The 18,191-nt window shown below is 38.6% G+C and overlaps 1 protein-coding gene across 1 annotated transcript in view; it reads left to right on the top strand.

The window, feature by feature from the left end:
- LOC122563201 (mitogen-activated protein kinase 13-like) overlaps positions 1-16,985 on the top strand; it is a 72,935-nt gene extending 55,950 nt beyond the window's left edge. The window contains exons 10-12 of the mRNA XM_043716754.2: positions 6,944-7,022; positions 15,757-15,930; positions 16,181-16,985. Coding sequence (XP_043572689.1) covers positions 6,944-7,022; positions 15,757-15,930; positions 16,181-16,257 — 330 coding nt within the window. The 3' untranslated portion in view covers positions 16,258-16,985. The remainder of the gene's footprint in view (positions 1-6,943; positions 7,023-15,756; positions 15,931-16,180) is intronic.
- The last annotated feature ends 1,206 nt before the right edge of the window (positions 16,986-18,191 follow it).

The following is an 18,191-nucleotide window of genomic DNA, read 5'->3' as shown; positions in this document are numbered from 1 at the left end:
AGAATTCATGGAAAATCAGCCCTACCATACAAAAGATCAAGGAACTTCCAACACAGATTACATGCTGCATAATCCAGTTTCTGTAATATTTTGCATTAATTTAAAAATACTCCAAAGCCAATGCCAGCTCAAAACTGACCAGGTTCCATATTGAATTCATCACCATAAAGAACAAAGAAAGAACAAAGAAAATTTGCAGCCCAGGAACAGGCCCTTCGGCCCTTCAAGCCTGAGCCAATTCAAATGTATTGTCTAAACCTGTCAGTCAATTCCTAAGCATTTGTATCCCTCTGCTCCCCACCTACTCGTGCATCTGTCCAGACGCATTTTAAATGAATCTACTGTGCCTGCCTCTACCACCTCTGTTGGCAATGCATTCCAAATGCCCACCACCCTCTGTGTGAAGTACTTGCCGCGTGTATTCCCCTTAAACTTTTCACCTCTCACCTTGAAAGTGTGACCTCCAGTTATTGAATCCTCCACCCTGGGAAAAAGGTTGTCTCTATCCACCCTATCTATACCCTTCATGATTTTGTAAACCTCAATCAGGTCCACCCTCAATCTCCATTTTTCTAGTGAAAATAAACCTAACCTACTCACCTCTCTTCATAGCTAGCACCTTCCATACCAGGCAACATCCTCGTAAACCTTCTCTGCACCTTCTCCAAGCGTCCACATCCTTTTGGTAATGTGGCGACCAGAACTGTACACAATATTCTAAATGCAGCCGAACCAATGTCTTGTACAATTATAACATGATTTGCCGGCACTTATACTCAATACCCCGTCCAATGAAGGCAAGCATACTATATGCCTTCTTGACTACTCTATCCACCTGTGCAGCAACATTCAGGGTACGATGGACCTGCACTCCCAGATCTCTCTGCCCATCAACTTTTCCCAAGGCTCTTCCATTCATTGTGTAATTCGCTCTAGAATTAGACTTGCCTAAATGCATCACCTCACATTTGTCTGGATTGAAAGCCATCTGCCACTTTTCCGCCCAACTCTCCAGCCTATCTATATCCTCCTGTATTCTCTGACAGTCCCTTATGCTTTCTGCTACTTCACAATCTTTGTGTCATCTGCAAACTTGATGATCATACCAACAGTGCCCTCTTCTAGATCATTTATGTATATTACAACAACAGTGACCCCAACACTGACCCCTGTGGAATACCACTGGTCATCTTTCTCCATTTCGAGAAACTCCCTTCAACTACTAGTCTCTGTCTCCTGTTGCTCAACCAGTTCTTCATCCACCTAGCTAGAACACCCTGCACACCATGTGACTTCACTTTCTCCACTAGTCTACAATGGGGAACCTTATCAAATGCCTTACTAAAGTCCATGTATATGACATCAACTCCTTCATCTAACAACTTGGTCACTTCCTCAAAGAACTCTATTAAGTTGGTAAGGCACGATCTCCCCCGCACAAAACCATGTTGCCTATCACTGATAAGCTCATTCTTTTCTAAATATAAATAAATCCTATCTCTTAGTACCCTCTCCAGCAACTTCCCCACCACCGACATCAGGCTCATTGGTCTGTAGTTACCCCTACTATCCTTGTATAGGGGGACAACATAAGCTGTCCTCCAGCACCTCACCTTTATTTAAGGATGCCACAAAGATATCTGTCAGGGCCCCAGCTATTTCCTGTCTCACCTCCCTCAGCAACCTGGGATACATCCCATCCGGTCCTGGGGATTTGTCCACCTTAATATGCTAGCATACCGAACACATCCTCCCTACTTATGCAAACGTGATCCAGACTAATCAAACTTCTATTTCTAATCTCAAGATTCATTATGTCCCTTTCCTCAATGAACACTGATGCAAAGTAATCATTCAGAATCTCACCCATTCTCTCAGGTTCGGCACATAGCCTTCCTTCATTATCCTTTAGTGGACCAATCCTTTTTCTAGTTACCTGCTTGCTTCTTATATAAGAATAAAATGCTTTAGGACTTTCCTTAATTCTGCTTGCTAAAGCTGATTCATGACCCCTTTTTGCCCGCTTGATTCCTTGTTTAAGACTTGTCCTACTCTTCCAATATTCCTCCAGGGCCCATTCTTTTCTTAGCTACCTTGACCTTATGTATGCTTTTTCCTCTTGGCTAGTCGTATAATTTCTCCTGTCATCCACGGTTCATGAATCTTGCCCTTCCTATCCTTTGCCTTCAACGGGACATGCCTATCCTGCACTACCGTTAACCTATCTTTGAAAGCTTCCCACATCTCAAATGTGGACTTCCCTTCAAATAGCTTGTCCAATCCACATTTCCCAGCTCCTGCCTAATTTTGATAAAATTGGCTTTGGCCCAGTTTAGTATTCTTCCCTGAGGACCACTCTCTTCTTTATCTACGAGTATTCTAAAACCTACAGAATTGTGGTCACTGTTCCCAAAGAAATCCCCCACTACAACTTCTACCACTTGGCCTGACTCGTTCCCCAGTACCAGGTCCAATATGGCCCCTTCCCATCGTCGGACTATTGACATACTGTTCTAGAAAACTCTCCTGGACGCTTTGTACAAATTCTACTCCATCCAGACCTCTGACGCTAAGTGTATCCCAGTCAATGTTGGGAAAATTAAAATCTCCCATCACCACTACCCTATTGCCTCTGCATCTATTCATAATCTGTTTACCTATTTGTTCTTCTACTTCACGCTCACTGTTGGGAGGCCTGTAATACAGCCCCAATAATGTAACTGCACCCTTCTTATTTCTCAGCTCCACCCATAATGCCTCACTATCCAAGACCGCCAGTGTCCTCCTTTAGCACAGCGTGCTCCTTTACCAGCAATGTAACTCCACCCCCCCTTTTACTTCCTTTCCTTTTCTGTCTGAAGCGTCTATATCCTGGAACATTTAGTTGCCAATCATCATGCCCTTCCTTCAACTAAGTCTCTGTGATGGCAATAATGTCATAATCCCAGGCACCAATCCAAGCCCTAAGTTCATCTTCCTTACACACTATACTCCTTGCATTAAAGTAGATGCATTTCAGGCCACCAGTTCTTTTGCGCTCACCTGCTCTCTGCCTATTCTTCCCTTTATTAATATTATCTTCATAATTCTTACAGTCTCCAGTCTCCACCTCGCTGCCTACTTGTTTTCTCTTCTGGTTCCCAGTCCCAATCCACATTAGTTTAAAACCTCCCCAGCAGCAGTAGCAAAAACTACCCCAAGGACATTGGTTCCGGTCTGGTTCAGATGTAGACCGTCCATTTTGTAAAAGTCCCATCTTCCCCAGAACCAGTCCAAATGTCCAACAAATTTGAACCCCTCCCTCCTACACCATCTCTCAAGCCACCTGTTCATCCTGCCTATTCTTTCATTTCTATGCTGGCTAGCACGTGGCACTGGTAGCAATCCCAAGATCACTACCTTCGAGGTCCTCCCCTTTAACTTCTCTCCTAGCTCCCTGAATTCTTCTTTCAGGACTTCATCTTGCTTTCTACTTATATCGTTTAGTGCCTATATGCAACAAGACAACTGGCTGTTCACCCTCCCATTTTAGAATGCTCTGCAGCCGATTGGTGACATCCCTAACCCGAGCACCTGGGAGGCAACAAACCATCCGGGAGTCCCGTTTTCAGCCACAGAACCGCCTATCTACTCCCCTCACAATAGAATCCCCTATGTTTATGGCCCTACGAGTCTTTTTCCTGCCCTTCTGAACAGCAGTGCCCGTCTTGGTGCCATGATCTTGACAACTGCTACCCTCCCCTGATGAGCCGTCTCCCCCAACAGTATCCAAAATGGTTTTGGAGGGGGATGACCACAGGGGACACCTGCACTACCTTGCTACTCTTTTTCTGTCTTTTGGTCACCCATTCACTGTTTCCCTCAGCAATCCTAACCTGCGGTGTGACTAGTTCCCTAAATGTGCTATCCACGACCTCCTCAGCATCGTAGATGCTCCACAGTGAGTCCATCCGCAGCTCCAGAGCCATCATGCGGTCAAACAAGAGCTACAACTGGACACACTTCTTGCAAGTGTAAGAGTCAGGAATGTCAGACACATCCCTAAGCTCCCACATCAAGCAAGAGTCACTGCCACTGGTCTGAGGTCCCCAGTCATTGTAAGCTTAGCTTTATATGAACTAACTGAAACCAAACAATGCACTTAAATAAATGAAAAAGAAAGATAAGAAATAAAAGCCTTACCTTACAGGGTCTTTTTCTTCTGGTTAGAGGAGGGGAGCAGGAGGGAGATACTACATGTGTAGTATCTCGGGTTTAGCCACTGCCCACATATAAATTAAACCCTTACCTTCCCGGCAGCTCTTGCTTCACTCCTACTTCTATCCTTGGCGCTATGGCAAAATGGAGGCCCGACACCCAAGATAAGTCCCTTTTTATGCGTGAAAACTTACCCTTCCCATGTATAGAATTTTAGAGTTAGCAAGAAGATAAAATAATTGGATGAGTTTGCCCTGGAGAGAAACTGTTCTCACCAGTTCTGCATGTAAACATTGGGCAGCATAGTGGCTCAGTGGTTAGCACAGCTGCCTCACTGTGGCAGGGACCCAGGCTTGATTCCAACCTTATCTGTATGGAATTAGTCCATTCTTCCCATGTCTGTATGCATTTCCGCCAGGTGCTTTGGTTTCTCCCCACAGTCCAAAGATGTGCAGGTTAGGTGGATTGACCATGCTAGATTGTCCCACAACATTCAGGGACATGCAGGCTAGGTGGATTAACCATGGTAAATGCATGATTATGGGGATAGGATAGGGAGGTGAATTTAGGTAGGATGTTCTTCGGAGGATCATTGCAGACTTCATGGGCTAAATGGCCTCTTTCTGCACTTTAGGGATTCTATCATTCCATGAGAAGATTCATGGGTGACTTTCTCAACTTACCAGCAGTTATTGGTTAAGTAATTAAGGCCCTCAACCTGCCACATCTCTGATCACCTAACTTCCTACAGGGCAAGGAAAGTGGCTAGAGTAGAAAGCAAGAGGAACTTACCGGTTTAGCAACCTACTAGCTACGTTTGTGTATGTGTGGGTGCTGGATGGGGGCTGGCCCCTGAAAGACATCTTCTGATCACCTTCTCCCTCGAACTATTTTCCCTTGAGTGTCGGAGGCTGAGGAGTGACCTTATAGAGGTTTATAAAATGATGAGGGGCATGGATAGGGTAAATAGACAAGGTCTTTGCCCTGGGGTGTGGGAGTCCAGAACTAGAGGGCATAGGTTTAGGGTGTGAGAGGAAAGATTTAAAAGGGACCTAAGGGGGCAATGTTTTCATACAAAGGGTGTTGTGCATATGGAATGAGCTGCCAGAAGAAGTGGTGGAGGTTGGTACAATTACAACATTTAAAGGGCATCTGGATAGATCTATGAATAGGAAGGGTTTAGAGGGATACGGGCCAAGTGTTGGCAAATGGGACTAGATAGGGTTAGGATATCTGGCTGGCATGGATGATTTGGACTGAAGTGTCTGTTTCTGTGCTGTACGTCTCTGACTTTATGACTGTAAGAAGATAAAAGTCACTTAGCTTCTCACTGTTGGATCCCATCTAAAGCAGACTTTGACTGACAAGCCTGAGGACCTGTATCAGGGTGCCTGATCATATCACATACTTGCCTTTGTTGCCTATCCGTTTTCAGGTGGCCCCAGCATATTTGTCAACAACTTAACATTAACACCTTTACAGTTAGGCAGAAAAAAAGGAAAATTTCAGCCCATGGTAAGTTTCTGCTATTGCGCCTGAGTGTGAGACTTAGAAGAAGCATCTGAAATTATGATTTGGAGATGCCGGTGTTGGACTGGGGTGTACAAAGTCAAAAATCACGCAACACCTGGTTATAGTCCAACAGGTTTAATTGGAAGCACTAGCTTTCGGAGCGCTGCTCCTTCATCAAGTGGTTGTGGAGTATAAGATTGTAAGACACAGAATTTATAGCAAAAGTTTACAGTATAATGTAACTGAAATTATGTATTGAAAAAGACCTGGATTGTTTGTTCAGTCTCTCATCTGTTAGAATGACCATGCTGGTTTCAGTTCTTTCATATGTAAATTGCAAAACTTTTTTTAAAAGTTACATTCTCAAGTGAACTTTAACAATTGGTGTCATGTTGGCCCAGATAATATATTGAAGGTGTGAGCTTCCTGTGTGAGACATCTGAAATGAAGCCATTTTGTGCAAAAGAGCGCTAATGAGTACCTTTCGAAAGCTCTCAAAACTAGCAAATGCTTCTGTATGTTTTTTAAAAAGTCTTTTTCAATTACTTAAAATTGTGAAATTCAAAACTGGTAGTCTAAATACTTTTGTTTTAAGTGATGAACTCATTTTCAACTGTATTATTAAAGCAACACCTGGTTACCATTTCTAAAAATATTAAGGAAGTACTTTCAATGCAATTCTTAAAAAAAGTGCAGCGCAGTTACATTAGTTCATGAACAATTCATGATACCGTAATACCATGAGCTGCAATAAACATCCATTGAAACTTGCTGAAGGCAAAAGCCAACAACATGGTGGCATATTGGAAACTCCTGCCCATTATTTTCAAATTAATTGAGTCAATTTAATTTGTACTTAATGCATGGATTTCCATTTGTTCTTAAGTCATTCTTCTTCAGTGCTCTACTAATCTCTAATGTACCATTTCTTCATGGTGACACTGTTCTTGCATTTCTTTCTGGTTTAAATGTTTGAATAATTTTGTAATTAACTTTGCTCAATTAATTTTCAATATTTCTCTATATACCTGCTCCCTAAAGCTGATTTCTCCCTTCGTAACTATTTTTCTCAGTTGTCTTCTCCCTGTCTTTTGCCAATTTATAGCTACATTTTTACCATACATTCAATATTCTCACATTCATAGGTTTCAAGTTTGCTTCAGTAATGTAAAATTAGATTATTTATTGCTCGTCTTTCCTATGATTTCTTAACATATTTACTTTTCATTTTTAGGCTCGACATTATATCAGATCTCTACCCTACATTAAGAAAAAAGATTTTACTTCCCTATTTCCAAATGTCAGTCCTTTAGGTAAGTTACTTGTTCACATCTAAACAAAGTAAATTTAATTCTTGACATTGACTAAAGCACTTAAAAACCTGTTTTCCCCCCATTGTGAATAACTAATTGAACTCATTTCCAATTTTAAGCCTTTGCAATATGGTGGGGTTTGCATGGTCAAAACTTGAAAACTTTTACAAATACTGATTTGTATGACACATTAGCAGTCAGAATTTCTTTTACTTTCAAACATCAAATTAGAAAACTAGATTTTTTATATGTGGCTCAGCCCAATTGCAATCATGTCATGTAAATTGTTGAGGTGATGATTACTTGTAAAATAATCCAATCCTTGTGATCCCAGGATATTTTTCTATGGAAAGCACTGAGGTGTTAAGGTGAATTTTCATTTTTCTTAAAGTTTTGATATATAGAGGCTTATCCAAAGCTGCAAAGACCTGTTAATATATTGAGAAGTGTTTGTTCACTGTCACATTAAAATGAATATTTGGATATTTAAAATATTTAAGATGCTTCTGTTTAAATTTTGAATATCGAAATGTTTTGGAAAGACGTTTTCTTTCAGTATTTTCCATAACACTACAACAGTCCTTCTCATGTTATACATAAGGCTATAGATATTCTATACCAGCAATTTGAGAGCAGTACTTTTGGTGTGTGATGCTCAACCGGTAAGATCAGTTATATTGTGGACTGCGACATGTACATGTGCATATGCGCATTCAGACAGGATTGGGCTGTGGGCGTGTAATGATGCAGACAAATAAAACAACACATTTATGTCCATACTTCACTGTTGCAATAGCCTTTTTTAAGTCCAGTTGTAAATGGATACTTATTTTTGAAAATAAGCACTCCGTCCCACACAGTTTGTCCAGTTGTAATGAACTGGTTTTACCTGTTTGAATTTTGAGGCTGACTGGTTCTTATTTTTAGTGAAATTGGTTTTATTTCAATCCACCAAGGGTTACATGACTAACAGCTCCAAAACCAAACCCAATGCCCCCCCCACCCCCGCAAAAAGTCTGGAAATTCAAACAGTTAAAAACAATTAAGGCAAAGCTAGGTGACGAACAGTTTGACAGAGGATAGCATCTATTGATCAGCCACTGAGTGTAATGAAGTAAGATAATAGAAGGCCACATAACCACCACTTTGCCTCACCCAGATGTTGTAATGCTTTTGGGTTTAGGTATTTTTTAACCAGCTGATTTCTGATCTTAAAATGTTAATTACACCAATATTGCCTACTTTTGTATCTCACCTCTCGATGGCTGAGATGGAGATCTTGAAGTGTGGTAATCGGAAGGAAATATAAAATTTTAAAATAACAAGATAGAAGTTGCATTATCTATTTTTCACAGGATGCCCCAAGCACAACTCATTAAGTAGATTATGAACTGTAGTTATTGTTATAATACAGGGAAAAACAACGGACAAAATGTGTAAAGTCCCTTGAATAGTGATAAAATAAATTATTAAACTAGCCTGTTTTGTTGGTGGTGGATTTGAATAAATATTATTAGGACACAGAATAATTCCTTTGGTAGTCTTCAAATATTGTCATGAGACCAGTTACATATATCCCAAAACACAGATGGGACCTTCGTTTATCTGAAAGATAGTACCTTAAAATTTAAGTGTTCCTTCTGTGAAAAAAAGCTAAAGTAGTAGATTGTGTTCAAATCTTTGGAGTGTGGGTTAATCTCACAGCCTTCTGACAGAAGTGAAAAAAGAACAGTAAAGTGAACCCCAGGTGAGTAAAAGATATGGGGAGATGAAGAGCAAGGATGAACGGTTCAGGCAGAATGAGAAAGAAGTGTTCAAGTAAAGAAATAAAGTTCAGACAGACCAGTGCGAGGAGTTTAGACAAAAACAGGAAAAATTGAAAGTCTCGGAGTTGGCATGATAGAGGCTGAGATTTTACCTCTGGACAACATTTTAGTGGGGAAGTTTTGGTTTCAGTTTAAAACTCATCCTCTCAGCCAAAATCAAACCCAGATTATTTTAACTGCCAGACCTCATTGTTATCTCATTAACAGCTTTCCCATTGAAATGCCTGACTCAATCTGAAACCTGTCCACTTCAGATGTAATTTCAGCTGGACCAGCCAAAAGACTATTTAAAATATGAATGAACCTGATAAAGTGAAGTTGCATTTCATTCTTACATTTTCAGGGTTCTGGAAGAAGCATCAGAGAAATAAGTTCCATTTTTCTCCATCATCCAATGTAAAACCATAATACACAAGCAATCATTCTAAACACACTTAGCTCTTTTTTGCTTCTTCATTTGCCTCTCACCTTCTGTCATGGCATTGAGAGACACAGCCTTTGTACAACTGTTAACTTTTCTCTGCATTTCTTCTTCACTTCATACAACCATCTCATTCCTCACTTCCTCACCCTCCTTGAACCTCTCATATGCTGAGAGTGGAATGAAGCGTGAGCCCTGCAAATCTGTAATGACTATTTCAGAAGCAACTCACTAGCACAATGTCATTTTCCATGGGACCAAACAGTGCACATCCATGAGAATACCAATTAATCTAATAACCATCAATGAACTTGAGCAGCAGGCTATTGAAATATATGAACCTTGTGGAAATGTATGCATCAGTCATTTCAAGGCTGAGAATTTCACTGAACTATCTGTACTTCTTTATTATGCATATTCAACTAGCTTAGGTTTAAATTATAATGATTTCTATTATTCATATCAATGAATAAATCAAATGCCTTTCTAGCTCTTTTCTCTAGCTCCTCCTCAACAGGCAAAGCTCTCTAAAGGAGATGCCTCAAAGGAAGAAAATCTTTGATGGGAGATATGGTGGTGACTGCTCAAGAACCAGCCTAAACATTGGCACAGCAAGTGGATTAGAGAATAAAGCTTCTGTTGGTGATTTGTCCAGCAGTTATGCTCAGGAGTAGGTCCTTGTGCCAAGGAAAGCTTAGGACTGACCTCATTAGAGCACAGTGTAATCTTGTAGATCTGCTGAGGACAGAGATACAGAATTTAGGGACTTAGGAATGAAAAGAAAACTGTGTGCATCACAGAGACAGTTGTATCTATTATCAAAGAGCTTCATACTGAGAACATCTTCTATTGTGTTGTATAGAATTATCACTGTACTAACTGGTATATATTCAGAACAGTTTTGGCGATTGTAAACTAGACATCGTAGGTTGTTGATGGTCGCAGCAATTGTACAATTGTCAATCACCTCAACTTGAAACCTCATATTGCAGACACTGCTAGTCACTGGGCCCTTATCTTTGGAGATGTCAAGGCTTGAGCAGCGCTGTTTCTTTCTCAAGCAGCTACCATCATAGCAAGAATGTTCCCATGCATGACAAAGAGACAATCTGTGAGAAGCTCCTCTTCCAATCAGATATTCTATCTTTCTAGTAGTCCTCCATACACAGGCTATTTTACCTCATATTTTCTCCAAGAAGCAGATTAGAGGAACAGCTGGGAAGTTTAGTGCTGTGGTGAGCAAGTCACTAGGATTGCTGTCGGCCAGTCTAGGCCTTTGTGGAACGGTTGGCATAGGCAATGGAAACCAATATCTAACCCTCAAAAATCAAGTATTAACCCTCGAGAAAATCTCAGGTAGAGCCCATGAGAAACAGTTTGATCCTTGACATTGTGCCACATTCTAAGAAGTGGAATTTGGTATGAATGATCAAGTTGTGTGCAATTGTCTGACAATATTGGGATGGTGAAATATATTCTCCTGAAATTTGTACTCTTGAAGGCCATTTTAAAGAGATACGTGGAGTACAAAAGTGAAAACGTTTATCTGAACATATCTAAAATAATTCAATTTTATTAGGACCATGTTTTCCAATTCTGGGTGCAGGAAAGATAATTTTGCAGAGGGTTAGAAAAGATGATGAGGGATGACAGAAAAGCTGGTCTTGAAGCGTGAAGAGATCTGATTGAGGTGTATAAAATAATAAAGGTTTTGAAAGAATAAATAGAAACCATTTCCAATGACTGAGTAATCAAAGGCCCAATTTAACTAAATTTAAATTCAGTGGCAAATGAACCAGAAGAAATATAACAAAACAAATTTACACAAAAAGCTGTGAGGATTTGGAATGTACTCCCTCCCTGATAATAACAAAGGTTAAAAATTAGTGTTCAAAAGGAAATTGGTAATACTTGAAGGGAAAAAAAAGATAAGAATGGGTGGTGGTAAGGTCTGACTAGACTTTTCTTTAAAAGAACTGAGGAAGAATCAATGACCAAACTAGCATCCTTCACTCCCACACTACTTTATTCTATATGACTTAAAGTGCATTGCAAAACACTTGACAGAAGCTGTTGAGGGTTTAAAGTGGGAGGAGGGGTGTGCAAGGGTGTGTGGTATGGCTCCCACAGGAACAGAAGTAGTACCGCGCCCTATGATTTCTCCCCCTGACCAGCTTCAGAGCACCTTTTGTGACCAAAGTGCTTTCCAACCAGTTAATTACTTTTGAGATATAATCACTATTGTAGTATGAGAAGTACAGCAAGTCAATTCACACAGAACAAGGTTCCATTAAATAAATGACCTGATCATCTATTGTTATTGATTGAACAATAAATAATGGCCACAACGCTGGGAGCTTGGCTGTCAGGCGATACACTGTAGGAAGAAGGTCAATGGCCTTCTCTAGGCTACCAGAAGTGCCACCATCTTCTCACCAATACATCACACTCACTCTTATCTTTGCTAGTGATCCCACTTCTTACCAGGGACCATGCTCTACCTTTCTCATTATTGACTGCAACATTTTCCCACATTTATCCCAATCCTGATACCAGTAACCCTGCATGGCCTCTGTGCTGTCTACTCAGTTGTTTGGGACACTTTCCCATTTGTACAAAAAATAATAGCTGTGCCATCCACTTTCATCTCACTTAATACCTCTCTCTCTGTCTCACTCTCTCACACAACCCCCCCCCCCCCCCCCCCCCCCCCAACCACACACACACACACACACACTCAGTGGGATGGGGTGGAAAAAGTCAAACAGGTGGTGGGCTGGCCAATATACAACTCCTAACCCCTTATGAGAAGAAAATCTTGATTCTGATCTCTCTGGGTGGCTGACTGCCCATGTTCAAGAATTGGTATTGGAGGGTGACCTTCAGTTAATGTACTGGGACCAAAAACTATCTTCCTTGATTTGATTAAGGACTGCTCCCAACCATGACAAGTTTCCTGGCTTTATTTCAGTGTTAAATGTACTGGCATTACATCCTTATATCTTCTTCAAACATACAAATAGGCAAGGCAGAATTGCTGTGAACATCTAGGTAGGCGCAAAGTGAATGCGCTCTAAGAGAACAAACAAATAGGCCAGAGATGCACCCAGGTCTACTCCATGAGTTGATTATGTGTCTCTGGGCACACAGTGGCCTTGCAGCCTTTGCAATGGTAGGATTTCAGTAAATCCTGAGATGCAGCATTGAAGTAAGTAGACTTGGACATGTCATGACCGTTCTTAGAGGTTCGCACATTTAGAATGCTGATGTGTGGGACCAATGCCCATGTGAAGCCTGAGATCCAATGTGGAAATCCTTTGGAGCAAGCTGTGTGCTCAGGTCAAGTACCTCCTCCACTCTGATTTCTATATCTAGCTTATTGGTATGTTTGATAAAACTGAAAGTAAATGAGGTGAGTTGTGCCATTAATGAGGTGTTTAATAAGCTTAATATGTCTTAATTGGCAACTCGCCATGCCCAATGAGAAATTTGCCATGCCACACAACAAATGCATAACAAATGCAGTGAGTTGTTCCCTATATCAAGATAGGCCTCACCATACTTTCCCTGTGATTCTGCAACAACTATTCCCATACTCCACATCATTCAGATCTCTATATGGATTTCACCCAATGTGTCTTATGTTTCTCCTTTGTGGGAAGTCAGCGATGAGGGGCATTTTTTTCCCTCTCAAAGGGTTGTTAGTGTGTATAATTCTCTTCCATAGAAGCCAAGCTGAGTCTTTAACTTTCTTTAACTTTGTGTTAGGATTTTGGTAGACAAGGGAATCAAGAGTTACAGGGTGCAGACAGGAAGTTGGAGTTGTGACCATAACTAGATCTGAATGTTGGAGCATGCTCGTAGGGCTAAGCAGTTTACTCCTACTTCAAACCTAATATTTCTATATTATCCCACTTGATTTTTCAAATAGCTGACTGCTGGATGTTACAAAACAAAAGATATTCAGGAACAACAGCTGACACATCAATTTACACAAAGAATATCCTATTATGAACATTGAAAACTCTGAGAATACACAATTTGTTTGAGGATGTTTTAAAGGACATTTGATCAAAAAAGACACAGATTTTCATTAATCTGCTGGTTATTCATCTTTGGCACCAATCTGCCTCATATAATTCAGACCTGTGTATTTTCATTATCTTTGTAACTACTATGACCTTGGGCAGCTCTTCAGAACATTCCTGACATTCCAAACAATCTGCTGCCACCACTGTGGATGAATTGTTTTTGTACAATTATCAACCTTTACTAAGTTAGTCTGTTACTTGTGTTTATCTCTTTTTATGTCAAAGTATTTTTTAAACCAGTGAACATTTATTTATATTTTGCATTCAGTTTGAGAAAAATAAACTATTTATTTAGAATGAAGACTTAAATTTCAGCTCAAATGGAAACTTTGAATTACACTCACTTATTACATACCAATTCAAGTACTCACTCCTTCACTTTAAGGCCAGAAAAATATTTGACATGTATGTGCAATTCCAGAGTTTGTGCCTAACTGATTGGCCATGTTTTGAACTACACTACTCATTGTACGGATACTGGAATGAGGCATTGGATGGAATATTCAATGAGTGTGGAGTTTAATCGACAATTTCCTTCAAGTTAATCAAACTATTGCCACGTAAACTACCATTTACTTATTTACTTTGTTGGTCTCACATTAGGAATAGTCGGAGAGTGAAAATTGGAAGGGTGGTGTTCAGGAGTATAGATACAAAAAGAAACCAAAGCGCCTCATATTTTGCAGGCTTGGTTGCTGTTAGCAGTTGGGGCTTCACAAATTGTTTTGTTAGGCCATGCACATCAGCAAAAAAAAATGCAAATTATCCAAATGCAGATGGTTCAAATTTAGATATCAATCTATAGCTGCTATTGCTGCTTCAGAGTTTGTGACCCTTCTTGCCCGTCATTGGCACTGGGGTTCAACATTATTGTTTTAGAAGCTCTGAGTGAGACCATTCATTCCTATTTGTGGTATCTTCTTTTGTCGAGGTTGTCAACATAATTCAAAACCCAGCATCCTTTCCGTTGTTGAATGCCAGTTGAGTAGAAATGTATTCATTCACTGTCCCATTGAGCTACAGAATCATCAAACAAACAATACTCGCCATTAATTGTTTACAAGTCTTGGACTGTGTTCAACATAAAATGGGAATCTTTCCAGAAATAAATAGCAGATCCACAAATCCATCTTTCTATCATTTACTAGTATCCTGAATTAAATAGTAATTCAGACCTTGTCTAATATTGAAATTTCCCTAGGATAGGATAGTATTTGTCAACAGGGTATTTGATATTATACATTCCCTCTTACCCACAAAAGTGTCAATGGAACAGGACAACCCTCGTGAAAAAGATATTTTTGCCTTATTTAATTCAACCACAATTTATTTAAACAAAGATTTCAAATTTTATAGAGAAGACATGTTCTGTCTGGACCAGGCATGATTCCTTTATTTGATTAACTTTCCTGCAGTGATCAGTTCCTTCTCTAGCATTGAGTGACTCCACTGGATTCAAAAACAGATTTATTTTGTGCATTATATTGTGGTTGGGTCCAGGAAAGATGTTGGTAAATATTACAAGGGTCTTTTGATGTCATATCAAATATTATCTTTTTATTCGAACATACTAAACATTAAATAGATACAGGCCAGACATTATTTCTCGCATGAGGCTGCGAGAAACCATCTCTTTGTAGGCACGTTGCTCTTACATCACTTTCAAATGATGATGTAAATTATTTTATTTTCTATATTCATATTAGCCCTTCACACCTCAGGACCATGCATTCCATTAGATGATCAAATCATCTTTGTCCAGGGCCATTATAACTGATGCATCATCATAGCCACCACCTGCATGCCTCATGAGACAAGTAACTTCATCTCCAAAATTCAGGATAGAGTATCTGACCTTGGATGAGAATGAACAGGGATTTTGCTCTGTTGCACTGACTCTCCAGTTGGGTGAGGCCTTAGGCATTTCAGGCTAATAAGCTTTGTCTCTACCCCACCAACTAATTTTAGTTTCAATTGAATTTCTAATCCAATTTTTGTGCTGATTTATCTGTTAATATTTATTTATTAAGTTATATGTGGATTTAGTGTTCTCAGCAGGTGACTTTCAGAATGATTGCTTTTTAAAACTTTTGTCATGCAATTTCTGGTGTTAGCCGATTTACCAGACATGGAAAATCTCATGAAGAATGAGAACCACTCTTTCTTGGCCTTAAAAATAAATTATCATTTTATTCAACTGAATCAAACCCATTGTCATCCATGAAATGACATTTGTGTAACTAATATTTAGGAACATCAAGGCACTTCATAGAAATTGGTTTCATCTAGAAAAGAATATAGATGAATTGAGATTTTAATAATGATGTGAATGCATGAATGTGAATTTTGGGTCATGACGAGTTTTCCTTCCTTTTTAAATTTCACTTACATCTTAGCTGTGGACCTTCTGGAGAAAATGTTAGTGTTGGATGCAGACAAGCGTGTTTCAGCTGCTGAAGCTCTGAGTCACCCCTACTTTGAACCATTTCGTGATCTAGAAGACATGACTAAACCTGAGCCTTTTGATGATTCTTTGGACCAGCTGAAGTTGTCAGTTGATCTGTGGAAGAGTGAGTAATTATTAAATGATAAATAATCAATATTTCTTGATGTACTCATTAATACCGATCAGTTCGTGGATTGTTTGAAAAGAGGAAAAGCTATTATAAGACAACATGGATCGCATTTAAAGATGTTCAAATTCAATTTGCTCTATCAAGACTCTGATCATGTACAAACAGTTCAAAATTATATAGATATATCAATTAAACTTGAAGATGTACATTAGAAAGACTTTTAATATAATACTATTATTTCCAGGACATGCATTTCAGGAGGTGATGAAATTTGTTCCCTTTTCAAGTCTAAAGAAGAAACCTATGGAAACAGCATTTTAGATCTGTGGCCACCTTGTTGCCAATTTAGTCTGATCCACAGTTTGTGAGGGAGTAACACATGAAAATGCCACCATCTTTGTTAAATGTTCAAAATATTCCATTTTTGTAGCTTTAAAACTCTCAAATATATATGCATGTTTATAAGTTACAGAATTGTATCAATTCTAAACTTGAATCACTTAAATCAAACTGTATCTGATTAGCATTCAATTAATAACTTCCCATAAAATTATTGATGACTTAAGTGTAATTGTTAGAAAAAGTGGATGTAAATGTTAGTGTCTCTGTAACAACTCTACTTCATATAATAAACAAAATGTTCATTGCACATGGAAAAAAAAAGAATATTATTTTCTTTGGTAAAAATAAAAGGGCTGAGGGCTGACATTATCATTTCAATTTTTGGTGATGGGGCAATGGTCAAGAATTGGCAGCCCATTATATACCTATCCCTGAATTTCAAATTCTATTTATTTCAATCAAAAGGAAAATCTGCAAGTGTATATAATAGATTAACAATCCACTACTGAACAATTACTGACTTTCCAGAAATTTAAAATCAATCATAAAATCTTCAGTAGGCATTTCATACCCATTAAATATAGGAGCAAGTGTATCCAAATATTTAGTACCAGTGTAATATTCATTGTGCATTTTGAATCTCCACTGTAATCATAAATAATGTTAACTTAAAGCTTTGAAATCAATAAATATTTTATTACACTTGTCATATGTAAATGTGTTTTTTTTAATTGTCAAGTTTCTGAAATGTTTATTTCAGTGGATTACCACTCTCTATGTATCCACTTCTTCAAAATAGTCAATTCATCTTCTATAACATGGGAAAAGCATTTGCCTTAAATTCAGATTTAGATTTAAATTAGAAGTTACTGCTGAGCAACTAAAATAAATCTCATCAGTCAAGTGATAGTTTCTTTATAAGTTAATGGAAAGTTATTTGACTTTTTAATATATCCAGTGCCATTTGCAAGACCAGCAAACATTTCCCGTTCCAATTCTTTGAGAGGCGGTGATAGCAGCAAACATTTTGGTAAATCATTGCAGTCCATGTAGAAAAGCAGTGAAATTTGCCAAGTCTAAAACCTTTTCACTTTGAATGTATTTTGTGAAGTAGCTAAAGTCTCCAAGAAGATAGTGTTTGATCTGTTTTGTAGGTTAAGTAAAGGACAAGTATTATCATATAGTATTATTAGTTGCAAATTGTTATGTTTTACAATGTAAGCAGTAGCTAATTTTAAGAACTAATGGAAAAGCATATGTTGTATTACTGCTACCATTCTTCCATTTATTCAATAAATGTGTTTGATAATTAAGGTTTAAGACAAAAAAAAGTGTACTATGTTCCTCCTTTCTGAGGTGAGAAGGATGAAGTGAGAAAATGCAAAAAAAAAGCAGCGAGAATGAACTAAAAACACATTCTTTATTGATGTACAGGGCATACTTTAAATTTACCTTGATCTTTGAGATGCGGAGAACTAGATATATACTAAGAACTAACCAACTAAGAATCAAGGAAGCCAAAAAATACAATGACATGGATACTTGTAGCTTTGTTGACAATATATTACAATATTGCAGGGGTACTGCAAATGAAAAGTTAAACTATGGTGCCATCTGTTAATTCTCTGATTCTAAAGGGCATTAAAATCTAATGCCATGACTTGAAGAGAAGGGAGTAATTATATAATTAATGTCTTGACCAGCATCAGGAATAAGAGGTCAATTGATTATTCATCTACTATTTATCAACTACTAATATGCCTAAAATTGCTGCACCTTTCATCTACTTGTGATGGCAATTCATTTTATTTTAAATTGCATAAAATATGAAACCTTTTGGGACATTTCTCAGATGTGGCAAATGCAACTTATTTTTCTCTCTTTGATGAATCTGCTTTTTCCAATTCACAAAA

The sequence above is a fragment of the Chiloscyllium plagiosum genome, unplaced genomic scaffold, assembly GCF_037043375.1.
Source record: "Chiloscyllium plagiosum isolate Xiang-an unplaced genomic scaffold, Cpla_swu_hap1 HiC_scaffold_26, whole genome shotgun sequence".
NCBI classification, from domain to species: domain Eukaryota; kingdom Metazoa; phylum Chordata; class Chondrichthyes; order Orectolobiformes; family Hemiscylliidae; genus Chiloscyllium; species Chiloscyllium plagiosum.
This window is presented reverse-complemented; position numbering and strand designations above follow the sequence as displayed.